This window comes from Salminus brasiliensis, chromosome 9 (assembly GCF_030463535.1).
Source record: "Salminus brasiliensis chromosome 9, fSalBra1.hap2, whole genome shotgun sequence".
NCBI classification, from domain to species: Eukaryota; Metazoa; Chordata; class Actinopteri; order Characiformes; family Bryconidae; genus Salminus; species Salminus brasiliensis.
The window spans coordinates 40,164,463-40,187,500 of record NC_132886.1 but is presented as its reverse complement, the minus strand read 5'-3'; the positions used below and the strand labels follow the sequence as shown (position 1 = coordinate 40,187,500).

The window sequence follows — 23,038 nt, the reverse complement described above, 5'->3', positions numbered from 1 at the left end:
GAGCATGTGCCGCACACTGAAAGCTGATAGCAGTCAAAGCAAAGGAGCACAAGCATGTCCATCAATATCTGAGAGACATATTGTTCATCGGCTTGATGATTTATAAGGACAAAAGTATTGGGACACCTGCTTCTGAAATCAAGAGCATTAAAAAATGTATCCTGCTTTTGTTGGAGTAACTACATCTACTGTACTGAGAAGAAGACTTTCTACTAGATTTTGAAGGAGCATTATTGCGGTGAGGATTTGATTCCATTGAGGTCAGGATGTTGGACGATGATCACCTCCCCAGAGAGTCCTATAAAGCCCCCCAGCATTGAGCTGTTCTTTGGAATGATGGTGCTCCAACTATGCAACTAAATCTTCACAGCAATGCTCCAGAATCTATTTTTGAATTCCCCTAATTTCAGAAAAATCAATGAATGAGCAGGTGTCCCTATACTTTTGTCCATATAGTCTTGTGTTTGTGTTTGCAAGGCTAGACAAGAAAGTTTAGGCTGTTAGGCTGTCAGCAGAGCTGGATCTTGTTAGGAGTCACTTGAAAACTCTCACCTGTGGTCTGGGGGTATGTTGGACCCCCGTTAAGGTGCGGCTGGGGCACGGAGAACTGGGCAGAGCTGGAGGGGGCTCGGCGGTACGTGCCTGTGGCCGACACCATTGAGGCCGAGGAGGAGGTGGTGGAGGAGTTGTGCCTGGAGATCTGCCGGGAGATGGTACCGAACTGGGACATCGGAACTGGGCCTAGACCCGGACCAGGGGGCACCACTGCAACAGTAAAGAGAGTTAAGGGTCAGGCGAACAGGCTAGCGGCTGGATACAGGCATCATACAGCTACACCTGTGAGGAAAAGGTGAGGTTCAGAGATGGGCACCATAAATCATGGTGGACCACAGTGGATCGTCGGTGCTCTATACAACCCGCCGGAGTCGTGGTTCCCCTCTGGCATGTTATGGCCCGTGGGGCACCACTGTTACGCCGCTATGAGGCTTTCTTGGTACACCGTCACTACAGTAACTCGAGAACATCCCACAAGGTTAGCAGTGGTTTCTGAGATGCTACCAACCTTGACCCACAGTCACAGTCATATCAGAACATTATGACCACCCCTGCTTTGGAATGAACTGGGTCCAGGACATCACAGATGCCACAAGAAGAATGGACCTTTTGAGCACTGAGCGCCTTCCAATGGGATAACAGTGGTGCCTCATGGGCCACTGATGCCAGAGGGGACCGAATCTTCGGCAAGTGGTGCTGTGGACCAGTTAACCTCTGTAATGAACATCTTCCATCACCTGATGCAGTCCATGCAGCCCACGATGTCTCGCTATGAGGGCTGGCTGCAAAGAAAGCCAATTGGCTGCTGTGTTATCATCAATGGGTCTTGTTTTTAGCTTCAATGCTAGCTAGCATCAATCTGTAAAAAAAAAAATGCGCTCCACTTATCCACTGTTCGCAAGCTCACCTGGGGCCATGCTGGGAGGGGAGGGTGTTGGAACGGCCAAAGGAATGCCCATGTTGTTCCCGCTGTTCTCTCGACCACCGCTGCCCCCGCTGCTTCCACTGCAGAGGAAATGAAGAGGGAGTTAATGTGTCAGGGCTATAAAATGCTAACGCTAAATGCTATTTTGTTATGAGGAGCTGTAAAGACGTAAACCAGGGCCCGGGAAAAGTCACCCGTTCACTCAGGCCATATTGACTTCCTCTCTCTTTCACTGTGCTGAATGGGCCCGCGGGGAGACGGAAGACAGCAGTGAATGGAATTCATGGCCGCCACTCGGCCATAACCGAAAGGGGCTTATTGGGGGGGTGCCAAAGCTCTGACAGGCTGTTATGACTGCACGCAGCCACTGTCAGGACTCATCCCTCTGACCCCTCAAGTGCTGGTCTGGCCAAATTGGTCCAGGGTTCTAGGTAAGAAGCTTCTGAGTCCATCAGTGTCTGAAACCCAATCAGCAAGTCTATTAGAAAAATAACTGAACACCTCCACATGGTCTGAGGCAAATATCTGCTGATTTAGGCCTGCAGTTAGCACCATGCTAACTGGTAGGGTATATGGTTACTCTACTAGAGCATCTTATGTTTCCATGGCTACTCTCCAGCTTCACCCTGAAGACATTTTTGATTTTCTGCAGTATAAAAGTGTCCGTTGTCATGGTGAGTGTGTTTGATCGCCTCTTGGTGGCGTAATAGAGCACCGTTTTGAAAAAGATCAACAGTGTCATCAACAACTCACAGTGAGAGCTAGCCCGGCTAAAGTACAGCCTCCAAACATGGTGGAGGTAGTACCAATAAGAAAAACCCCATATTCATTTAAAGCTGATGTTTTGGACCCAGGTGGGTCAGTCAGTAGCGTACTGTAGATGTGATGGTGGGTCAGGAGTGTACTGTAGATGTGATGGATGGTGGGTCAGGAGTGTACTGTAGATGTGATGGATGGCGAGTCAGGAGTGTACTGTAGATGTGATGGTGGGTCAGGAGTGTACTGTAGATGTGATGGATGGTGAGTCAGGAGTGTCCTGTAGATGTGATGGATGGTGAGTCAGGAGTGTACTGTAGATGTGATGGATGGTGGGTCAGGAGTGTACTGTAGATGTGATGGATGGTGAGTCAGGAGTGTACTGTAGATGTGATGGTGGGTCAGGAGTGTACTGTAGATGTGATGGATGGTGAGTCAGGAGTGTACTGTAGATGTGATGGATGGTGGGTCAGGAGTGTACTGTAGATGTGATGGATGGTGAGTCAGGAGTGTACTGTAGATGTGATGGATGGTGAGTCAGGAGTGTACTGTAGATTAATGGATGGTGGGTCAGGAGTCTACTGTAGATGTGATGGATGGTGAGTCAGGAGTGTACTGTAGATGTGATGGATGGTGAGTCAGGAGTGTACTGTAGATTAATGGATGGTGGGTCAGGAGTGTACTGTAGATGTGATGTTGGGTCAGGAGTGTACTGTAGATGTGATGGTGGGTCAGGAGTATACTGTAGATGTGATGGATGGTGGGTCAGGAGTGTACTGTAGATGTGATGGATGGTGGGTCAGGAGTGTACTGTAGATGTGATGGATGGTGAGTCAGGAGTGTACTGTAGATTAATGGATGGTGGGTCAGGAGTGTACTGTAGATGTGATGGATAGTGGGTCAGGAGTGTACTGTAGATGTGATGGTGGGTCAGGAGTATACTGTAGATGTGATGGATGGTGGGTCAGGAGTGTACTGTAGATGTGATGGATGGTGGGTCAGGAGTGTACTGTAGATGTGATGGATAGTGGGTCAGGAGTGTACTGTAGATGTGATGGATGGTGGTCAGGAGTGTACTGTAGATGTGATGGTGGGTCAGGAGTATACTGTAGATGTGATGGATGGTGGGTCAGGAGTGTACTGTAGATGTGATGGATGGTGGGTCAGGAGTGTACTGTAGATGTGATGGTGGGTCAGGAGTGTACTGTAGATGTGATGGTGGGTCAGTCAGAAGTGTACTGTAGATGTGATGGATGGTGGGTCAGGAGTATACTGTAGATGTGATGGATGGTGAGTCAGGAGTATACTGTAGATGTGATGGTGGGTCAGGAGTATACTGTAGATGTGATGGATGGTGAGTCAGTAGTATACTGTAGATGTGATGGTGGGTCAGGAGTATACTGTAGATGTGATGGATGGTGAGTCAGTAGTGTACTGTAGATGTGATGGATGGTGGGTCAGGAGTGTACTGTAAATGTGATGGTGGGTCAGGAGTGTACTGTAGATGTGATGGATGGTGGGTCAGGAGTATACTGTAGATGTGATGGATGGTGAGTCAGTAGTGTACTGTAGATGTGATGGATGGTGGGTCAGGAGTGTACTGTAGATGTGATGGATGGTGAGTCAGGAGTGTACTGTAGATGTGATGGATGGTGGGTCAGGAGTATACTGTAGATGTGATGGTGGGTCAGGAGTGTACTGTAGTACTGTGTAGTGTAAAATAAATGGACTGTGTGTGATACAGTAGCCTCTAGACCCTATGAATTTACCAGACCATTTAGTGACTGGCACAGCACCCCGCTCAGTCTAGTGCAGTTAACCCCTTTTACAGTAATGTGATTAGTTACTGAATTACCTGTGTGTTCTGGGTCTCTGGTTGAGGGAAGCTGTGCGCCCAGGGCTGTTCTGGCCACCCAGCCGAGCTGGACTGGTCATGTAGTCATTAGGCACCACTGGAGGCTTGACGGGCTCCAGAGTCTTGTAGGGTGTGTTTCGTCTGAGACACACACACACACACACACACACACACACACACACACACACACAGTAATTCTGCTAATAATAATTAAAGATGATTTCACTTGCTAAGATCATCATCAATCATCAAGACGACTTACCCCAGGGTGCCTCGCCCTGCCATGGGCGGGCTTGGTGGTTTCTGTGTCGGTGGATTGGTCCTTGATAAAGTCCCTCCCCCTGCTCTAGCAGGCTGGCTGTTCCCTTGCTGGAAAAACATGGAAATAAGAACTAATAAGGAACATGGATCCAGTGGAATAAGGCGCTGCCACTATGACCACTATGACCACTGAGATCGCTGGTTCGAATCCCAGGTCATGCTGCTTTGCCATCAGCAGCCGGAGCCTGAGAGGAGCCTGAGCAGCCGGAGCCTGTGAATTGTTGACGTCTGATGAAATCCGGTATAAATACCTATATTTTTTTAATTTAGCAATAAATGTCAGAAAAAATAAAATTAATTGTAATGTCAGTTTCATGTATTTATTTTTTTTTATATTTAAAAAAAACATACAAATTTTGACAAAACACACCCATCTTTAGTCAGAAAACATATGCTAATAACTGTGTTTTACTAAACTGTACAGGTCAGCCAACACTGTTTTGTATACAGTTGAAACCCGGTAGGCAACGGTAAAAAATACATTTGCTGATCATCTCCAAAATTGGTATACCTGCCCAAAGTAGGAAGCTGAAATAGCCTGCTAAGGGTTTTGGATGCATGTCAATAGAGAGTGCTACGGAATTCCAGTTATTAGGCTCAATTGGGCTGGTAAGTGCTTGGACCCCATGTATTGCCACTTGTAGCTGTATCTGCAATCTTGCAACTGTTACAGGCTAAATGCAGGACCTGGATTTACTCTTATATTAAAGTATTCCATAAATATTATTTACATAATCTACATGTTTAAAGCCAAACAAGCCGGCGGAAAAAAATGAGTCATGTAAGAGTGCACTTACCTTAGCCTTTAGCCACTGATTGCGTGCAGCGAGAAAGAGAAGAGACACATGTTTACTCATTAATTCTACTTAATGAAGACAAGTGAGGGAAGAGGAGGGACACGTAAGGCCTTTTAATTATAAACACAGCATGACCAAGCACCAAGACCTCCATGAGCTACGAGGCAAGAGAGAGAGAGCTTAAAGGCCAGAGTTTATTAGAAGTAAAATAAAGAGATAAACATATAAATGCCACTTCTAATTGTCTGGAAGCCCTGACTGTTTTCCAAAGAGCTGCTTAATTAGACCTTTGTATCTTGGAAACTCTAATTTGTCTGTCCTTTAATTAATAATGCAATCTAATTTCATTTGTATCAGAACACAGATTAACTGTACAGATCATTTTATTACGAGCACTTACAAACAGATGACTGTTTGTGTGAGAATACGAATCCAAGAAGAACCAAAATATAATCGGACCTAGAACAAGGCCCTGAGGTACACCACAGCCAAACCTCACAGTGTTTGCCTGATACTATTCTGGTCCAGTCACACAATCTAACTGAACACAACCATGCTTAGCATTCAGGTTTCCAAATTGGGAAACAACCCCACCATGCGTAATAACGCGTGTTTATATGTAGTGACATGTAGCTACACCAGTCTGTAGTCATGTGCAGAACTGTCTGTACGAATTGTAGCCCAGGCAAGCATGCCACTCGGCTGTGACTGGCAGCCAGAGCCACGTTTGACGAGCACCGGGTCAAGCGCTTTAATGATATATTCATGGTCCGAGGGGAACCCCTAAAGAGCTTTTCCCGGCCGGAGGGTAAACAGGTCAGTGTGCACCACCACAAGCCTGACGAAGCATTCAAATGAGGCCTGGAACTCACTGCTAGCATAGGGGCTTGGGGCGAGGTGGATTACTGGACTGGACTGCAGAATCTAAAGTAGGTCTACTCGATTAGAGTACAGAGATTAAACAGACAAAGGAAATCCCATTAAATATATTAAAATGACATCACTCTCTCGCCACAAATAAACCCTCACACCGATACACTCTGCACCCTAAATATCCACACTGGACCAGATTCCAGAGGTTTAATGGTGACCATGCTATGCTATGGTGTTGTTGGTAGACATTAATTAAAGAACACACTGCCAAATGAATATAATATCATATAATAAAATCTGTGATATTAGACATGTTGGACATGTGGGCAAGGATGACTGACTTTTTGTGGAATCTGGTTTAATGTCAGAATAAGCTGTGATGAGTTTCATTAATCTGGACTTTTATTCATTTAGAAAAGATGGGTTTACTAAATGGTTTAAGGGCTGATTTAAAGACTGGTTTAAGGACTGGTTTGAAGTCTGGTTTAAGGATTGGTTAAGGAATGTGTTAAGGACTGGTTTACGGACTGGTTTAAGGACTGGTTTAAGGATTGGTTAAGGAATGTGTTAAGGATTGGTTAAGGATTGGTTTAAGGACTGGTTTAAGGACTGGTTTAAGGATTGGTTTAAGGATTGGTTTAAGGATTGGTTAAGGACTGGTTTAAGGATTGGTTAAGGACTGGTTTAAGGACTGGTTTAAGGATTGGTTTAAGGATTGGTTTAAGGATTGGTTTAAGGACTGGTTAAGGGCTGGTTTGAAAAAGTAAATCAGAAATCCTCCTAAAGAATCAATACTGGCCCAGTTTTCACACTTTCTTTCTCTCTCTCCCCCTCCGTCCCTCCCTCCCTCTACTAACTCTTTTAGACCGCACTGTTGTACTCACTTTAACACCGTGGCCCACGTCGTCCAGCAGGGTGTAATCGATGGGCTTCCGGATGTAGCGCACTGGCCGCTCCATGTTGCCGGGGGCAATGATCTTGTGGGTTCGGGACGTGTTCTTGTTGGTGGTCAGAATCCCAATTTCTCGTCTGGCGACTTTCTCTTTGTGGATGTCCACAGTCTGAAAGAGAGGAAGATTTCTATAAAAAACATAATGCAGAAACCAAACCCCTTCCCAGACTCCTCTGCATCTCCAACTCTCTTTCTGAAGGCCTCAGAGAGCTCCCTGGATCTAACCATCACTCACTAACCATCAAGAGCAGACCAGACTAAACATCTGAGGTTTAAATAAGACACTAAGACTCCTCCAAAAAATCCTCTCGAACCATGTTCACCCACCACTCACTCAGAACAGTCGACCATTCCCCAACATCAGGGTTACAAGCAACGTATTTAAGGGCCCTGAGTGGTCCAGCAGAATTAGGTACAGTCACCAGGACCGGAGTTTGAATCCCGGTCATGCTGCTAGCCATCGGCAGCCGGGGGGACCTGAGAGAGCCCAACTGGTCTTGCTCTCCCCACAGCCCTCCAGTGTGGCACTGTATGCGTGGCGTCTGCTGTCTACTGGCTGCTTTCCTCAGAGCTCGTTGGTTGACCAGTTCAGAGAATCCCTAGAGTGGCCTTACTCTCTTCAGGGTGGGTAGATGCCACTTTTCCCCCCTCATCACTCCAATGCAGTGCTGGCCGCACTGGCGTCTGCTGGCCTCTACTATCTACTGGCTGCTTTCCTCTGGGCGTGTTAGTTGCCCAGTCACGTTGCATCAGCGGCAGGAGCTTGGAAAAAGAGGCACTGGCTGGTTGTGCAAGCATCTGAGGAGGTGTGTGTTGGTGTCCTCCAGTATTTTTCTTTTTTTATTATATATATTTTTCCTTAATTATTATTTTATTATTTTATCTCCTATTATTTTAGCTTCTCTGCACATTTCTACATTTAATAACCGCAGATAGAACCGCAGATAGACAGATGTTAGGAACGGGTGTAGAAAGTTGGAGTCGCAGATGTACAAGGTTTATATAATATATATATATATATATATATATATATATATATATATATATATATATATACACATATATATATATATAAACGCCACCAGGCTGCCACTTCTCCATTTAGCCTCGCTAACAGCACCATAGTTTCAACAGCCGCTCCTCCACAGGTCTCTATGGCTAGTGATCGCAGGTGGCACTTCCTGCATTACGAAATGTGACGCTGTGTAAAAATAGTCGGCTCAGATGTGTGTGCAGAGGGGACACAGGAAACAGGTTGACCACGCGCCACTGTGGGCAGAATTTCAACTGGGCTCTGAGCTCCTGCAGAGGGTTCAGTAATACAAACCCTGGGTGATGTGTGGAGGAACTGCACCATATGGACATGTTACTAGCCTTGTTATTACACTGCTGGGGTAGACAGTGGCTTATTAGGCTGATGGCTTCTGCTTTGAGCTAGAAGGCCGGACCCCAAAATGGAGCTAGGGCTCTGAGTTAAAGGGAGGAAACGGGGTTAAGGTGGTGAGGCGCAGGACGTTTTTCATGCACACAGAAGGTAGAGGTGGCCAGATTTAGAGCCCTACCTCTGAAGTAGACAAGGAAACGAACACAGTACTAGTGTCTGAACAGTGTCCTCTCCACCCCAGACCTGATTTAGAGAACTGCTTCCTCAATACCGAAGCCCTTTCAGCCGTCTCCCAGATTAGGCAGCGCACCACCATTCCCAGCTGCCCAGCTCGCAGCTCACCAGCTCACATGACAGTGTAGCACGAATACAAACCGCAAGTAAACTCATGAGAAATAAGAAACTTATTCAAAGACGAAACCCCAGAAAACAGCCTCGAGGCTTCTGGAGAAGAACCGTCCGGTCTGTTGTGGCGGTGTTGGCATGGTGACGGCGGCAGGCTGACCTGAGAGATGTGGTTGATGGAGGACTCCATCCGGCGCAGCTGCGAGGCCTGAATGTCCAGCAGCTGCAGCACATTGTTGGCTAAGGCATTGATCTGGTAGGCCACGCTGGCCAGAGACTGGGTGGTGTAGGCTTTGGTCTCCTCCAGGGCTTTCTTCTTATCCTGAGCCTGAGAGTAAAGAGAGAGATAGAGAGAGAGAGAGATATCCCTGTTTATCCACCCATGGGACCAGGAAATGTCAAGAAAACCGTAAGGAACCAAAGAGGAAATGACATCAACATAAATGACGCTAGAAGAAACGTTCTGAAGCTGTTTGAACTTCTGAAACTGAACCAAACCAAACTGAACTGGTATTTTTAGGCAGTGTCGGGTTTAGGCCTACTTTCAATACGTTCAAGGTGGAGGGATACTTCTGTTGAATGTAATGGGTTAAATGGGTAACATGTAAACAAGGAGTTTGGGGGGTTTGGTGTGTTTGGTGGGACCCAGTCGGAGCTGGAGTTCTACTACAGTGGAGGTGAAGGGAAGCAGACGTCTGAAGCTCTAATAAAAGCTCCTCACAGAAAGTTCTTCACCTAATGGTGATGAAGACGCTGCCTGATGCCTGAGACACTGTTCTACCAGAGTTCTGAGAAGAGCTCGGCTCTAGAACCTGCTTTTAAAATCAGATCAAACTGGATTAGTTAAGATTCTCTATTCACTATTTTACCACCACCACCATCATCATCATCCTCATCATCATTCCATATAAAACTCAGAAGACGTGTGTAGGAATACTGGTGGGTTTGGATAGGAAATAAATTATGGGCTATATTTGTGTTGTAGTCATGGCGACCATTACCACTGTAAAGAAAAGAGTTGGTAAGTTTCTCTGTGATCTCTCTTTTAGTCCTGGTTCTGGACGAATCAGAGTCTACAGAACCATCACAGCAGCCGAATGAAGAGCCATCAAAGCTTTTAGGTCTATATTTAGTCTTTTCAGCTTTTTTTGATGGAAGACCAAAATGCTTCACACAGAGAAACTGTCAGCAAGTCCAGTATCTCCTGGTCCACAGGACACAGAGCAGAACTCTCTTCCACAAAGCATCACAAAGCAGAATGACCAGTCCAATAGGGTCAATACTGAAGAACAACGTCCATCTAATGAACCTTCAACAGACTTCAGACATGGCATATTGCGATGGATGGGAATAGGGCTGATAACGTTTCAGAAGCCAACCAAGCCAAATGTTTGTGGACACCCCTTCTAATGAATGTATTCAGCTTCTTTAAGTTGCACCCATTGCTGACACAGATGTGCAAATGCACACACACAGCTTGTCTAGAAGTACTGCCAATAGAATAGGACTGTCTGGAGCAGATAAACATGAACCTATTGGCACCAAGGTGCCCAACGCCAGGCATGGGCTAGAGGGGGGTATATAAAGCCCCCCAGCATTGAGCTGTGGAGCAGTGGAAGAACTGTGTTCTCTGGAATGATGGTGGTGGAGCTCCATCCAGTACTTTTAGGATGAGTTGTGGATGATGAGGTGGGGTGGTAATTTTTGTCCAACATCATGACCTCACTAAAGATCTTGTTGGTATTTGCAATCAAATCCTCACTCCAAGAAAAGCAGAAGAAACTCTTCTTTTTAATACCCTTGATTTCAGAAGAAACAATGAAGGAGCAGGTGTCCCAATACTTTTGTCTTTATAGTGTTTTTATGTTAATCCCAAGCTAAAACATTCCGCTACTTATGTTCATATATATATATATATATATATATATATATATATATATATAAAAATAAAATGAGTAGTAGTAAGTAGTAGTAAGTAGTTTGGTACCAGTTATATATGTAATATTATGTAATATCATATCTGTATAAACTGCAACTTAATAATTAAATGACAGCCTTAATTAGTAATAATAATAATAATAATAATATATAAATTACAATAATAACAAAATAATAAATATATTAATATTATAAATAATAATAATTTGAGTGGTGGCATTATTAACATTATTAGTATTATTAATAATAATAACAATAATATGATAATTACAATACTACCACTTGAATTCTTAACCAATTAGGTTTTCATAAATATATGTTTGTGTGTAATAAGCATCTACTGATATATATTTAGATATAGAAAAGCCAAAAATTAACATTAAGGGTTTAGTTAATAAATATAAAAAAATAAATATAAAAACTATTTTAAACATTTCTAAAACATAGAAACAGGAAACCTGGATCAACTTTACAGAGAAACAGAACCTTTATTAGCAGAAGCTCTGAACGCAGTGAGCAAGACGATATTCTGCGATTTTTAAAATCATAATTTAGGAAAATTGTCAGTATAGAAACCATAGAAACCATCATAAACAGTGATAAACAATCAGAACAGCAGGATCTGCAGACAGCGTGTACAACACTGCCATCTGGTGGTCTGGGTTTAAACGCAACACTACATGAACCCCTGTCTGCCACCAATCTTTACATCAAAGCTATTTATTAATATTAATAATCAATACTGTGTTTTTGAGAATCTGTACGGTACTGCAGAACAGAATATCACAATATTTCAAGCCTAGCACTTGCTAAAAACCCTCTCCGGCTTGAGAAAGTTAAGTCTGATTCAGGGAATTCAGATGGAAATTAATGGACAACAGACTGGGGGCGGGACTTATTAGCCATCTTGCTTGCATCTTTTGGCTATGCTAGCTGGGTTTAGTTTTAGCTAGCTTCTCTGACTGAAGTGAAACTGTGTGTGATGGGGGGGGGGGGGAACACATCGCTTTGTTGAAGCTGCCTGAGAGGAAGAAACCACCTCACCATCGGTGTGGGCAATGCTTATATTAGCGCTGGCCGAGATTAGCATCTCCCAGTTCAGAGAGATCTAAACTAGACACTAGGACACTTCCTCATTCTTTGCTTCATCTGAAATCAAAGGGTCTAAAAGCGTTGATCCTGCTTCTGTTGGAGTAACTGTCTCTACTGCCCAGGGAAGAAAATCTTCTACTAGACTTTGGAGGAGGAACACTGCTGTGAGGATTTGATTGCATTTAGTGAAAAAGAGAGTCGATGATCACCACCCCACCTCATCCTCCCCAACTCATCCCATCCATAAGTACTGGATGGAGCTCCACCACCATCATCCCAGAGAACACAGTTCCTCCACTGCTCCACAGCTTCTCAATGCTGGGGGGCTTTATACCCCTCTATAGCCCACGCCTGGCATTAGGCAGCATGGTGCCAGTAGGTTCATCAATGTTGATCTGCTCCAGAGAGTCCTATTCTCTTGGCATTGGTACTTCTGTAAAAGGACTAGACAAGCTGTGTGTGTGTGTGCATTGCACATCTGTGTCAGCAATGGGTGTAAGTTAGGGGTGTCCACAAACATTTGGCCATAGAGTGATTCTGATTGCGTAATGGGAATGATTCTGAGACAGTGGGAGGAGGACGAGGTCACAGGTAAGCCTCCTTCGGCTGGTTCCAATCCAGACGGGTGTAATCCACATTACGACACGGCTGGGCATCCTCGACAGCGAAACCCTGGCCGCGGATCGGTGATGACACAGCTTTGCCAGCAGATCACATTATGTATGGAAGGCCTGTGGTTATGCATGCTCTCTCTCTCTCTCTCTCTCTTTCTCGCTCATATATATATTATATATAAAAATATAGGGTTTCCTTCCTGCACCCCTTCCATTAAAATTACACTACTGATGGTTCCCTCTGATGGTACTTCCACATCAGCTGTGGTGAGAGCTACCTGCTACCATAATGGTATTTTAGGACTGTTGGAGTCTTCATTACTCGCTAGGACGGCCTGACCTGGTCATGTTGGTCAGCTTTTCCACTTGTAGATGATTTAGTGGACAGTGGAACAGCGGCTGATCTTTAACTGTTCTGAGATCTGTTTAAACCCCTTGCATCTACAGACTCCTCTGCATCTCCAACCCTCTTCCTGAAGGCCTCAGAGAGCTCTCTGGATCTGGATCTGGCCATGATGGTGATCTTCTTCATTCCTCACTTCAACCATCAATCAGAAGCAGACCAGACTAAACATCTGAGGTTCAAATAAGACTCCAGACTCCTCCAGAATAATCATCTCCAACCATGTTCTGATCATCTGCAGCTGATTCTAATCTAAATTTCTATTAATTCCATTTTATAAATGATGATTATATATGTGTGTGTGTGTGTGTGTGTGTGCTCTGTGAGTTTGCATTTACAGGCTTTGCAATCATTCCCAGCCAAATCTGCCATCCCTCTGCATTCCCAATAGTCCACAAAGGCAAATAAATCCCATGGGTGCAAATCAATCATGCATCATGCATAGAAATGTGAGCATCACCGATGAGCCGAATCATCTGCTCATATCTGTCTCAGAGGTGGTTCTAAAGCCAAGGCTCGTTTGCAATGCACAGACGAGCTCGTGCTATGACTTGCAGCACCGATCCCCAGCTGCTGCATGCAAATGGAGCGTGCCTATCACAGCCACCCTATTGCATTCACGTGAAAAAAAACCCCGATTGTAACCAATACATCACCAATGCAATCACCCTCTTCACCCCCTTTCAATTATTTCTGCACCCTCTGCGTGAATGCATTGCAGAAATGACAGACACACCCTCCGGGTGGCTTTGTAGCTGCTGTATGTGAGTGTGTGTGTGTGTGTGTGTGTAGAGAGAGGCGGACTGACTCAGTGCATGCAGGCTGAGGGCTAAGGGTGTTACTCCACCATCCCGAATTTTAAAGCTCGAGCGTGACTATTTCGATGAAAGCACACCCTAAGATCACACATTTGGCCCAAAATGTGCTGCACGTTGCTCCTCGCGCGCGCGTGATGAAGAAGCCCACATCAAATTACAAACAGCAGCGATCTGTGTTACACGGACAATAACCGAGCACACACACATACACACACATACACACACACACGCACGCACGCACGCGCGCGGACAAACACACACAAAATGGCCCCATTTCATACCTGCACATAATTGTTCTCGCAGTATTCCGCGACCCTCGAGAGGTTCTGGTAGCTCTCCAGCAGGGCTCTCTTCCCGGCCGGGATTTCTTCCTCCAGCAGCATTTGCAGCTCTGCCATCTTTACATCCCTCCGTCTCTGCTCCTCTCTCTCCTCCTCCTCCTCCTCCTCCTCCTGCTTTCATTTACAGACCGGCCGGACTCCCCAGCCTCCTGCTCAGCGCTGCACTCCGCGACCTGCGCTCTGGTTGGCTCTCGGACACGGATCGGTCGCGTCCGTCCAATAGGAGAAGAGGGCGCAGGAAACAACGAGGAGAAAAGCAACGCTGTGATTCCACGCATTTTTTTATTCTTTATTATTGGAATTATGTTGATTTTTAATTGCTAACATAGCTATATTGTAAACTGAAGTCTAAGAACTATGTAAGCAAATACAAAAATATATAATAAAAATACATATCAGTAAAATATAAGCATAATAAAACTGTAAACTGAAGCCAGCTATTTTTATACGATTTAATACCTTTGACAAATTATTTGTTTTTGTAATTAAGTTTTTTAATTTTTGTAATTAAGAAATATATAGCTTTTGCATAGCTGTTTCACGTAGCTGGCTTCATTTTACAATTGCTTACTTTTATATATAATATTTTATATTCCTACTTTTTATATACTTTATATTGCTTACTTTTATATATTTATATATAATACCTTATATTCTAAGACTTCAAAAAGTTATTATTATTTTTCTGTTCTTTTTTTGTAGTAAAATCTATTTTAACTTTACAGCTTTGTTATTTTGTACTATACACCTATAAACAGACTTTGTCTTTATGTTTCTTTTTATTTATTATTGTTATTTAAAATCCACTAACAGTTAAAATGGTGTTTAAATAGAAGAGATATAAGATTGGATGCAAAAAAGTTAATTAATTATTTTAATTAAAAATAATAATAATTATATTGTTTTACATTTATAAGCTGGTCCAAATGTGAGCTCCTTATTTGCACATTATTTATTTATTATAGTATATTATTTAGTATATACTATATATATATAATATAATATAATATATTAGATATATTTATATTTCGTCTAGTAAATTATATTTTTATAGTATATATAGTTTTGTTCCGATAAACTAAGCGATAATCTAATTACTACTACTATCATCGTTAACTAACATATTAGTAACATTTCTTTAAAAATGTAAATCGGACCTGAAAGCTGTATCAGCCTACTGTAATCTGGATTTGTCAGACCGCACAGCCTTGTGGGTCTTGTAGGAAAGACACTCCCCGTCTTCTCTTACGCTAAGGACAGTTACTGTAGATGTAAACTACATTTCCCATGAGGACTAGCGCTTTAACGCAAGTAACGCAAGTTCCACAGACCGGCTTTGCTTTAAATGGGCCGTGCGCAGGTACTGGGTCGTGTTTAATGTCGTTTAAAACTTTCGTTTAAAACTTTTAAACATTAAATCTGAAGTTTGTGATCGCTAGAGCGATGTGCAAGCGTTCCCCCACCTCGCTCAGCACAGTAACACAGTAATTACGGCTGCATGATCACAGCAGGGGCGCCTCGCAGCTCTAATCTGCTGTAATGCAGGTCACTGGAAACTGCAGGCTGATGGAAGTCACTGTGTTTTACCGAGCCTGAGTTCATTAGTGTACCTTCTTCCTTTCAGAGGAGTGCTCAGCAATGGCGGAGGACAGGTCCACTGACGAGAGAAGGTTTGAAGCAGCTGTAAAAGTGATGAGGAGTTTGCCTGAAGATGGTAAGACCTCCATACAAAGTATGTGACAATAGACTAGGACAAGCCTTGAGCTGAGGTAACCATATACCCATTGGCCTAATGCCTAATGCCTAATGCCAGGCCTGGGCTATAGAGGGGTATAAAGCCCCCCAACATTGAGCTGTAGAAGGACCGTGCTCTCTGGAATGATGGACCGTGCTCCTTCTAATAATTTTGAGATTGGTGATCATCCAACATCCAGATCAATCACATCGGCACTCACAGCAATGCTCCTCCAAAATCTACTCTTTTAAATACCCCTGATTTCAGAAGAAACAACGAACGAGCAGGTGTCCCAATACTTTTGTCCGTGTAGTGTAACTTAGTAGGACTTCGGGCCTAAGTTGTCTGGCTGAATGGGACTTCCATGGTGTGTTGATTGTGTTGGAGCTGAGCTGGGTCGGTGGTTCAGTAGCTCTCTCTCTCTCTGCTCTGCAGGTACGTTCGAGCCGTCTGACGAAATGCTGGCGATGTTTTACAGTTACTACAAGCAAGCGACCGTAGGGCCGTGCAACACCACCAAACCCAACGGATGGGACACGATTGGTAAAGCCAAATGGTAATTTTTCCGCAGTAGATCACTCATTATTAATATATTAAACAATGACAACCCTTATTCTTACATATACCACTTTAGCCATAACATTAAAACCACTTGAACTCAGACAAGAACCAAATGTCTGAGAAGAACCAAACTGTGATGTTCTAGACGACTGGGTCGGAACAGAACATCTCCACAACATCAGGCAGGTCTTGTGGGGTGTTCCCGGTTTGCAGTGGTCAGTACCTACCAAATGTCCTCCAAGGAAGGACAACCTGAACTCAGGTGAACTCAAGGCTCACTGATGCTCATGGAGGTCCCACCTCACAACTCACAGGACCTGCTGCTGGAAGGACTTGCTGATAATGCTGGTCTGGGTGCCAGACGCCACAGGACACCTCCACAGAGGTCTTGTGGAGTCCATGCCTTGACGGTCAGGGCTGTTTTGGTGGCACAAGGGGGGCCTTTAATGTTATGGTTGATCAGGGTTTCCTGACACTGTACGACCCTCTGTTGGTAGGAGGACGATGAAGTTGTAGTTAGTTGCCCTGAAAGGTACGTAACTGGGCTTTGTGCACAGGGAGGCATGGAAAGCGCTGGGAGAAATGACCAAGGAGCAAGCCATGAAGGAGTACGTGCAGGAGATCCAGCTGGTAAGAAGCTTGGTCTAGCTTTGGGTTGCTGTACTGTACCATTTTTGCTGAGTCCAGAACTGAGCTGCTCTGCTGTATCATTGTAGATACTGGAGACGATACCGGTTACAGAAGAAGTGGGCGAGTTGCTGGACGAGCTGGACCCGTTTTACGAAGTAGTGGACAACGAGGATGAGGACGTCACCAGCAAACCCGCAATACTGGCTATCGGTGCTCGATCAGAAACACTTTGTTTGAATTCGCTCATAAGAGGTCTTAAGCTGGAATGATGAGCGTCTGTTTAGTTTATAACACTGTTATGAAGCTGAATGCAATCAAATCCTCACAGCAATAGTTCTCCAAAATCTAGTATAAAGCCTTCTTCTCTGAACTGTAAAGATAGTTTCTCCAGCAAAAGCAGGAGAAAATCTTTTGAATCCCCTTGATTTCAGAAGAAATGAGAAATGAATGAGTAAGTGTCCAAATACTTTTGTCCATGTAGCGTTTCTATTGGACAGCCCTTGTCATTGGAGCTAAATGAGAAATCCAGCTTTGTGTAATGGCAAGTTATTGTGCGCACTAGGGTGAAACTGTTGGGTTGCTTTGGTATCCCAGGTGGTTGTTAGGCTGTTACTATGCAGTTGCTATAGTGATTTAGCGATATAGGCGGTTGCTAACTGTGGCTGAAGAAGGGTCTCCTCATGTGGTGCTGGTGTGTGTTGGTGTCTGCAGAAGCAGGGATAAGTGATGAAGAACCAGAGGACGATGAGGATGGGGGCAGCTTTGATGAAGATGGAGAGGATGACGGGGAGCTGGAGGACGACAGTGAAGGTACAAAACTAACCACCCAGGTTGCTATAGCGTTGCTAAAATGTCCCTAGGTGGTTGCTGTGGTATGCCAGGTTGTTGCTAGGTTGTTGCTATGCAGTAGCTACAGTGCTATAGTGTTACTAAAATGTGTGTTACTAGGTGGTTGCTATGGTACCCCAGGTGGTTGCTGAGTTGTTGCTAAAATGTCCCTAGGTGGTTGCTAGGGTATGCCTAGGTGGTTGCTAGGTTGTTGATATAGTGTTGCTAAAATGTTCCTAGGTGGTTGCTATGGTATTCTAGGTGGTTGCTAGGTTGTTGCTATGCAGTTACTATGGGTTTGCTAAAATGTCCCTAATTGGTTGTTAGGTTGTTGTTATGCAGTTGCTTGGGTCTATAGTGTTGCTAAAATATTCCTAGGCGGTTGCTCTGGTATCCCAACATGCTGCTATGCATTTGCTGTAGTGCTATACTGTTGTTAAACATGTTCATAGGTGGTTGCTAGGTTGTTGTTGTTCCTAAGTAGTTGCTGTGGTGTCCTAGTTGGTTGTTGCTAAAATGTTGCTATGGGAACATTGCTAAAATGTTCCCAGGTGGTTGCTATGGTATACCAGGTGGTAGGTAGGGAAGGTGCCACAATATGTCAAGTAGTTGCCAAGGTGTTCCAGGTGGTTGCTATAGCAGCTGCTGTAATATTTCAAGCGTTGTGACGTCCCAGTGAAGGTGGCCTTCAAATGAAGACTTAATCATTTACAGTGAACGTAAAGGAACCTGTGTTGTGTTCCAGATGTTCTAGATATGATCAGGTCTGCGGGAGCGAGGAAGGCCAAGAGAGAATCCTCCACGCTGTTTAACGGCAGTGCAGAGGTTTCCTCTCTGACCAACGGCACACACAGCTCCCTCAACACGGAGGAGGAAGAGGAGGAGCTGGCCTGCAGCCAAGAAAACAGCCTGGACTCTCCCGACGGCCATCCCTGCACTGACTACATCAGCGGTACTGACCTGGACCAGGACCCCTGGGGGTAGTGATACTGTGGTAACGGTAGATAAGCACGTGGGGGAGGGATTTCAGGAACATCTTATTGTACTGTTCTGAGGATGGCCTTTTGACCCTTCTTTGGGGCGGGGCTTTTTTTTTTCTTTTTTTCTCGATTAAGTTAAAGGCGAAGTTTGGGTCAAAAATTTTAATTCACATAATCGATCGCTGACCACAGATGCAGTCGGTCAGCTAAGACATGTTTGGTATCTGACGAGCTTCTTTAGTTTAGAATGGTAGAAGCTAGGTTGCTAATGTTGCTAACAAATAATGTTGTTATATTGTCACCAATTTTATCTCGGTAAATTTAGATTCATAAATCAACATAATTATTAAAGAACAAATCATTTTTAGATTCATAAATCAACATAATTATTAAAGAACAAATCATTTTTAGATTCATAAATCAACATAATTATTAAAGAACAAATCATTTTAAAATAATTATTAAAGAACAGCATGGATAGCAAAAACTGGACCTCTGTGGCTTGGAGCCCCAGAGACCATAACCGGCCTCGTTCTGTCGAGGTGGGTAGGATGACCCCACCCCCAATATTCCACAATATGTGCCCTTTAAGACCACTCAAATGACATCAGTGATAATGCTGTATTCCCTTCCAGATGAAGCCAGTGAGCAGAAGCAGCAGAGTGATGACCCTGACTGTGACATTTACAGCGACTCAGTGGAACATCCAGCGCCCGTAGAGGTACCACCACCCTTCACTGTAGCCACCCTTTCTAAATTGTCACCCTTATTGACCTTCGTGTGGCTATTAAGGCTTGCTGCTTAGCTCCCTACTCCAAATGTCGTCCATCAGCCAAGTCACGTCCGTCCAGATGAGGCTAATGTTGCTAACAAGCAATGAATGCTTATGTACACCAATTAGCACAGTGCCAACTGTCTGCCTAAATCGTCATACACTCTCCTCAAACCGCGTGAAGGTGTTCAGTGATCTCCAATAGACGTGATTTTCTGACACTGTATGAAAATAGGGCTGTCAATCTACATGGCCAAAAGTTTGTAGACACCCTCTGTCTAATGATATTTTTAAAATTGCGAGTTACTGCCCTTTACCGCAGTAACAGCTTCTGATTGTGTCTGAAGGCTTTACACTAAATGTTTGTACATTGCTGTCAAAAGGATTTGATTGCACACAGCCACAGAACAGCATCGGAGATTCCACTCACGCACATTCCAAAGGTATTGGACGAAGCTCCAGCCTTTCAGAGAACCCGTCTAGTCTCTCGCTCTGGGAGGGCATGGGCATGGGGGGGCTTTGTGCTCAAGGCTGCTCGAGAGCGTCCTGTTCAATTGGTCAAATGGACATTATACTAGCAAAGCAGCTGAATTCATCAATAAGGAGGGGTGTCCACAAACTTTTGGACACATTGAGTGTTAAAGCAGTGCATTGTAAGATATCTGTATGATCTGATTAAGGTCAAGGGTCACCTGAAAGCTGTCGTAATATATATATATATATATAAACAAGGGTCTTGTGAGGGTTTATGAGTGTGTGTGATGGTTTATGTCGCTTCCTGCAGGGTTCAGGGGTTTCCAAGGGCCTCTTGGCAGAGTCCGGGGCGTTTGGAGCCAGAAGGCCGGAGGAGCCCAGAGGAAGCCAGGATGGAAAGCGGCAGGGGTTTCTTTTCCCCGTCCCAGTGGCAGCTGGACCAGTCCAGTCTGAAAGAAGCTCAGTGGACAGGGGACGAGGTGGGGGAGGAGGGGGATGGGGGGCTTTACTTTGTTATTGACATCTACAGGGACACACTTCCGCACACTGCAATGCCCAATTACTGTTGTTTACTGTTTAATAACTGACCACATACAGTACCAGTCAAAAGTTTGGATGCAGCTACAGTATGTGAGTATACCCCATACACATAGCCTTAATAGCCTATATTACCCAATTAGCTCCTTTCAGCTTAACCTACAACTCAGGCCTACTGAAACCCCTCCTCCAGCCACGACATCCTAACTACGGTGGATACCCGTGTGTTTCCAGGGTCCTCTTTTAAAATAAATAAATAAATAAAAATGGTCACCCTAGGATTTGTATGTTTAAGACGATGATGATCAGCATGCATTCAACCAAGCGTGTCCAAACTTTTGACTGGTACTGTACTGTTATTATCTCCTTAAAGTTCCTCTCCGCCTGTTTCAGAACGTCACCTCGTCGTTTCTCAGACCTGTGACCCTGTCGGGGCAACACCGAGCGGCCTTTGCGTCCCGCAGGCCGCGGAGACGGGCCCAGGGCATAACAAGCGCAGTGTGAACGCGCAGATTGCCTCGGCGTTGTCACGGCTACAGAAGGACATGAAGAACGTCCTGCAGAGACTGAACACACTGGAAGCTCTGACTGCAGCTCAGGTGAGCGGGAAAAGGTCTGCTTCTTCAGTTAAGCGCTGGAGCTGCGAGGCTAATGCAGCTAATGGACGTTAATGTACACCAATTAGCATCTCTAATAGACTTGCTTACGGGGCTTTATACGCCTCTACAGCCTACGCCTGACATTAGGCAGCATAGTGCCAATAGGTTCATGTTGGTTTATCTGCTCCAGAGCTAAATGCATTCATTAGAAAAGCTGTCCACAAACTTTTGGACATATAGTGTAAGAACATACTGTTTGCTCCATGTTCAAGAACCAGTATTAGGGAAAAGCCTTGCTGGTTGTGTTTTCTTTTTAAGCAGTAGACGTTCAGGTTCAGGTTAAACTGACGTTCTCTATGTTCTTCTCAGGACGAAAGCTTCCCTCCTGAGCGTGATCTTCGTTCAGCTTCAGGGAACAAGGTAGGTCTCAAAATGAAGATGTTTAGAGATTAGATGTTTCAGGTGCAGATGTTTTGTAGAGTAGATGTTGGTCATGTAGGTGATTGGAGATAATATGTTTGGGGTTGGGTTGTCTGGGGGATACTTGCTTGGAGTTTAGACGTTAGGGGATTAGATGCTTAATGTTTAGATGTTTACATTGTTAGTTTTTAGACGTTGTTGGGGTTTGTTTTGAGAAAAGATGTTTGGAGTTGGAGATATTTTATGTTTAGATGTTCAGGGGTGAAATGTTTTAGGTTTAGATGTTCAGGGGTGAAATGTTTTAGGTTTAGATGTTTGGAGTTTAGATGTTTGAGCTTTAGATGTTTGGGGTTACATGTTTTAGGTTTAGATGTTTGGAGATTAGATGTTTCAGGTTTAGATGTTTGGGGTTTAGATGTTTGGAGATTAGATGTTTGGAGATTAGATGTTTGGGGTTTAGATGTTTGAGCTTTAGATGTTTGGGGGTTACATGTTTTAGGTTTAAGTGTTTGGAGATTAGATGTTTGAGGTTTAGCTGTTTGGAGATTAGATGTTTGGGGTTTAGATGTTCAGTGGTTAAATGTTTTAGGTTTAGATGTTTGGAGTTTAGATGTTCGGGGGTTAAATGTTTTAGGTTAGATGTTTGGAGTTTAGATGTTCGGGGGTTAAATGTTTTAGGTTAGATGTTACAGCAGCTCAAAAACACAAACCAAAATGTCACCAAATGTTAGAACCTTATTTAACACTAATCACGTCTTCACTCCTTAATCTGTTTAACTTGACAGCAGTTTCACTGGTGGCCCCTAGACACGTCTCCTATTGCGGTGGCGCTGGCTCTTATCTGGCCTTTTGCGGTGAACTGGCTGGTGCAGCTTTATCTTCAGAGGAAGAGAAGGTCAGGGTTTCACATGTTCACTGATCTGTGTGAAAGCAGCAGTCAGTAAAGCTCTCGCTTTCAGTCTGAGATTCAGGGACGTTTTCCTCACCCAGGCTGCATTTTGGCTTTCAGGAGGATAAAATGAAGCCCTGCTGGGAACATATCCATAATCAGGTGGAACCATCTGCAACACTAAAGCCCCTTTCTACAGTATTCAGAGAATCACACGGCCTTCTCCTGGACGCCCCCCAAGTCCAGCCAGCACAGCGGGGAGGATGTGTTCAACTCCATCATCATCAGCAGCAGCAGCAGCAGCAGTTCACCTGATTTACCATCATTAAGCCCTGATTTACCACCAAACCAGGTGTTGATCTGAGGAGAACTCTAAATAATACTAGACTCCATGAGAGAGGAGAACTTTGAGAGGAGATGTTCTAATGATGAACACAGTGATGGAGAACCACCACCACTTTCTGTAGGAGTGTTATTATTAGTGTTTATTCTAATATTAGTGTCCAGATAAGCTTTTATATATATGTATAAATATAAATATATATATATATACACACTCATTTATATAATTTAGCTAATAGACACTTGGCTGGGCTAATGACAAATTGTAAATGTATTGATATGTTTGTGCTTACTTTACTTTT

At 44.2% G+C, this 23,038-nt stretch overlaps 2 protein-coding genes across 5 annotated transcripts in view; one reads left to right on the top strand and one right to left on the bottom strand.

Moving 5' to 3' along the window:
* abi1b (abl-interactor 1b) overlaps window positions 1–14,076 on the bottom strand; it is a 19,682-nt gene extending 5,606 nt beyond the window's left edge. Inside the window, exons 1-8 of one of the 2 annotated variants that reach the window (XM_072688429.1) lie at window positions 13,910–14,076; window positions 8,924–9,091; window positions 6,967–7,143; window positions 5,210–5,224; window positions 4,354–4,460; window positions 4,092–4,232; window positions 1,463–1,560; window positions 553–765 (exon numbers count right to left, since the gene is read on the bottom strand). In XM_072688429.1, the coding sequence (XP_072544530.1) occupies window positions 553–765; window positions 1,463–1,560; window positions 4,092–4,232; window positions 4,354–4,460; window positions 5,210–5,224; window positions 6,967–7,143; window positions 8,924–9,091; window positions 13,910–14,026 (1,036 nt within the window). In that variant the 5' untranslated portion in view covers window positions 14,027–14,076. The remainder of the gene's footprint in view (window positions 1–552; window positions 766–1,462; window positions 1,561–4,091; window positions 4,233–4,353; window positions 4,461–5,209; window positions 5,225–6,966; window positions 7,144–8,923; window positions 9,092–13,909) is intronic. The other variant, XM_072688430.1, reaches the window with a different exon arrangement.
* acbd5b (acyl-CoA binding domain containing 5b) lies at window positions 13,923–23,038 on the top strand. 3 transcript variants are annotated; one of them, XM_072688433.1, is made up of 13 exons: window positions 13,923–14,233; window positions 15,594–15,683; window positions 16,140–16,260; window positions 16,823–16,895; window positions 16,982–17,105; window positions 17,607–17,705; window positions 18,469–18,675; window positions 19,339–19,424; window positions 20,260–20,428; window positions 20,880–21,085; window positions 21,455–21,505; window positions 22,291–22,400; window positions 22,515–23,038. In XM_072688433.1, the coding sequence occupies exons 2-13, from the start codon at window positions 15,608–15,610 to the stop codon at window positions 22,525–22,527; spliced, it is 1,335 nt and encodes a 444-aa protein (XP_072544534.1). In that variant the 5' UTR covers window positions 13,923–14,233; window positions 15,594–15,607; the 3' UTR covers window positions 22,528–23,038. The 3 variants fall into 3 exon arrangements, with proteins under 3 accessions (XP_072544534.1, XP_072544533.1, XP_072544532.1); XM_072688432.1 differs by lacking the exon at window positions 13,923–14,233 and adding an exon at window positions 15,127–15,329 and having other exon boundaries at window positions 22,294–22,400; XM_072688431.1 differs by lacking the exon at window positions 13,923–14,233 and adding an exon at window positions 15,128–15,329.

Excerpts from the sequence above, each read along its gene's own strand:
- acbd5b (XM_072688431.1), top strand. The coding sequence starts at position 15,257 with ATGAGGACTAGCGCTTTAACGCAAGTAACGCAAGTTCCACAGACCGGC. Across the intron at positions 16,896-16,981 it reads ACGTGCAGGAGATCCAGCTG|ATACTGGAGACGATACCGGT; the intron begins GTAAGAAGCTTG and ends GTATCATTGTAG. Across the intron at positions 18,676-19,338 it reads CTGCACTGACTACATCAGCG|ATGAAGCCAGTGAGCAGAAG; the intron begins GTACTGACCTGG and ends ATTCCCTTCCAG.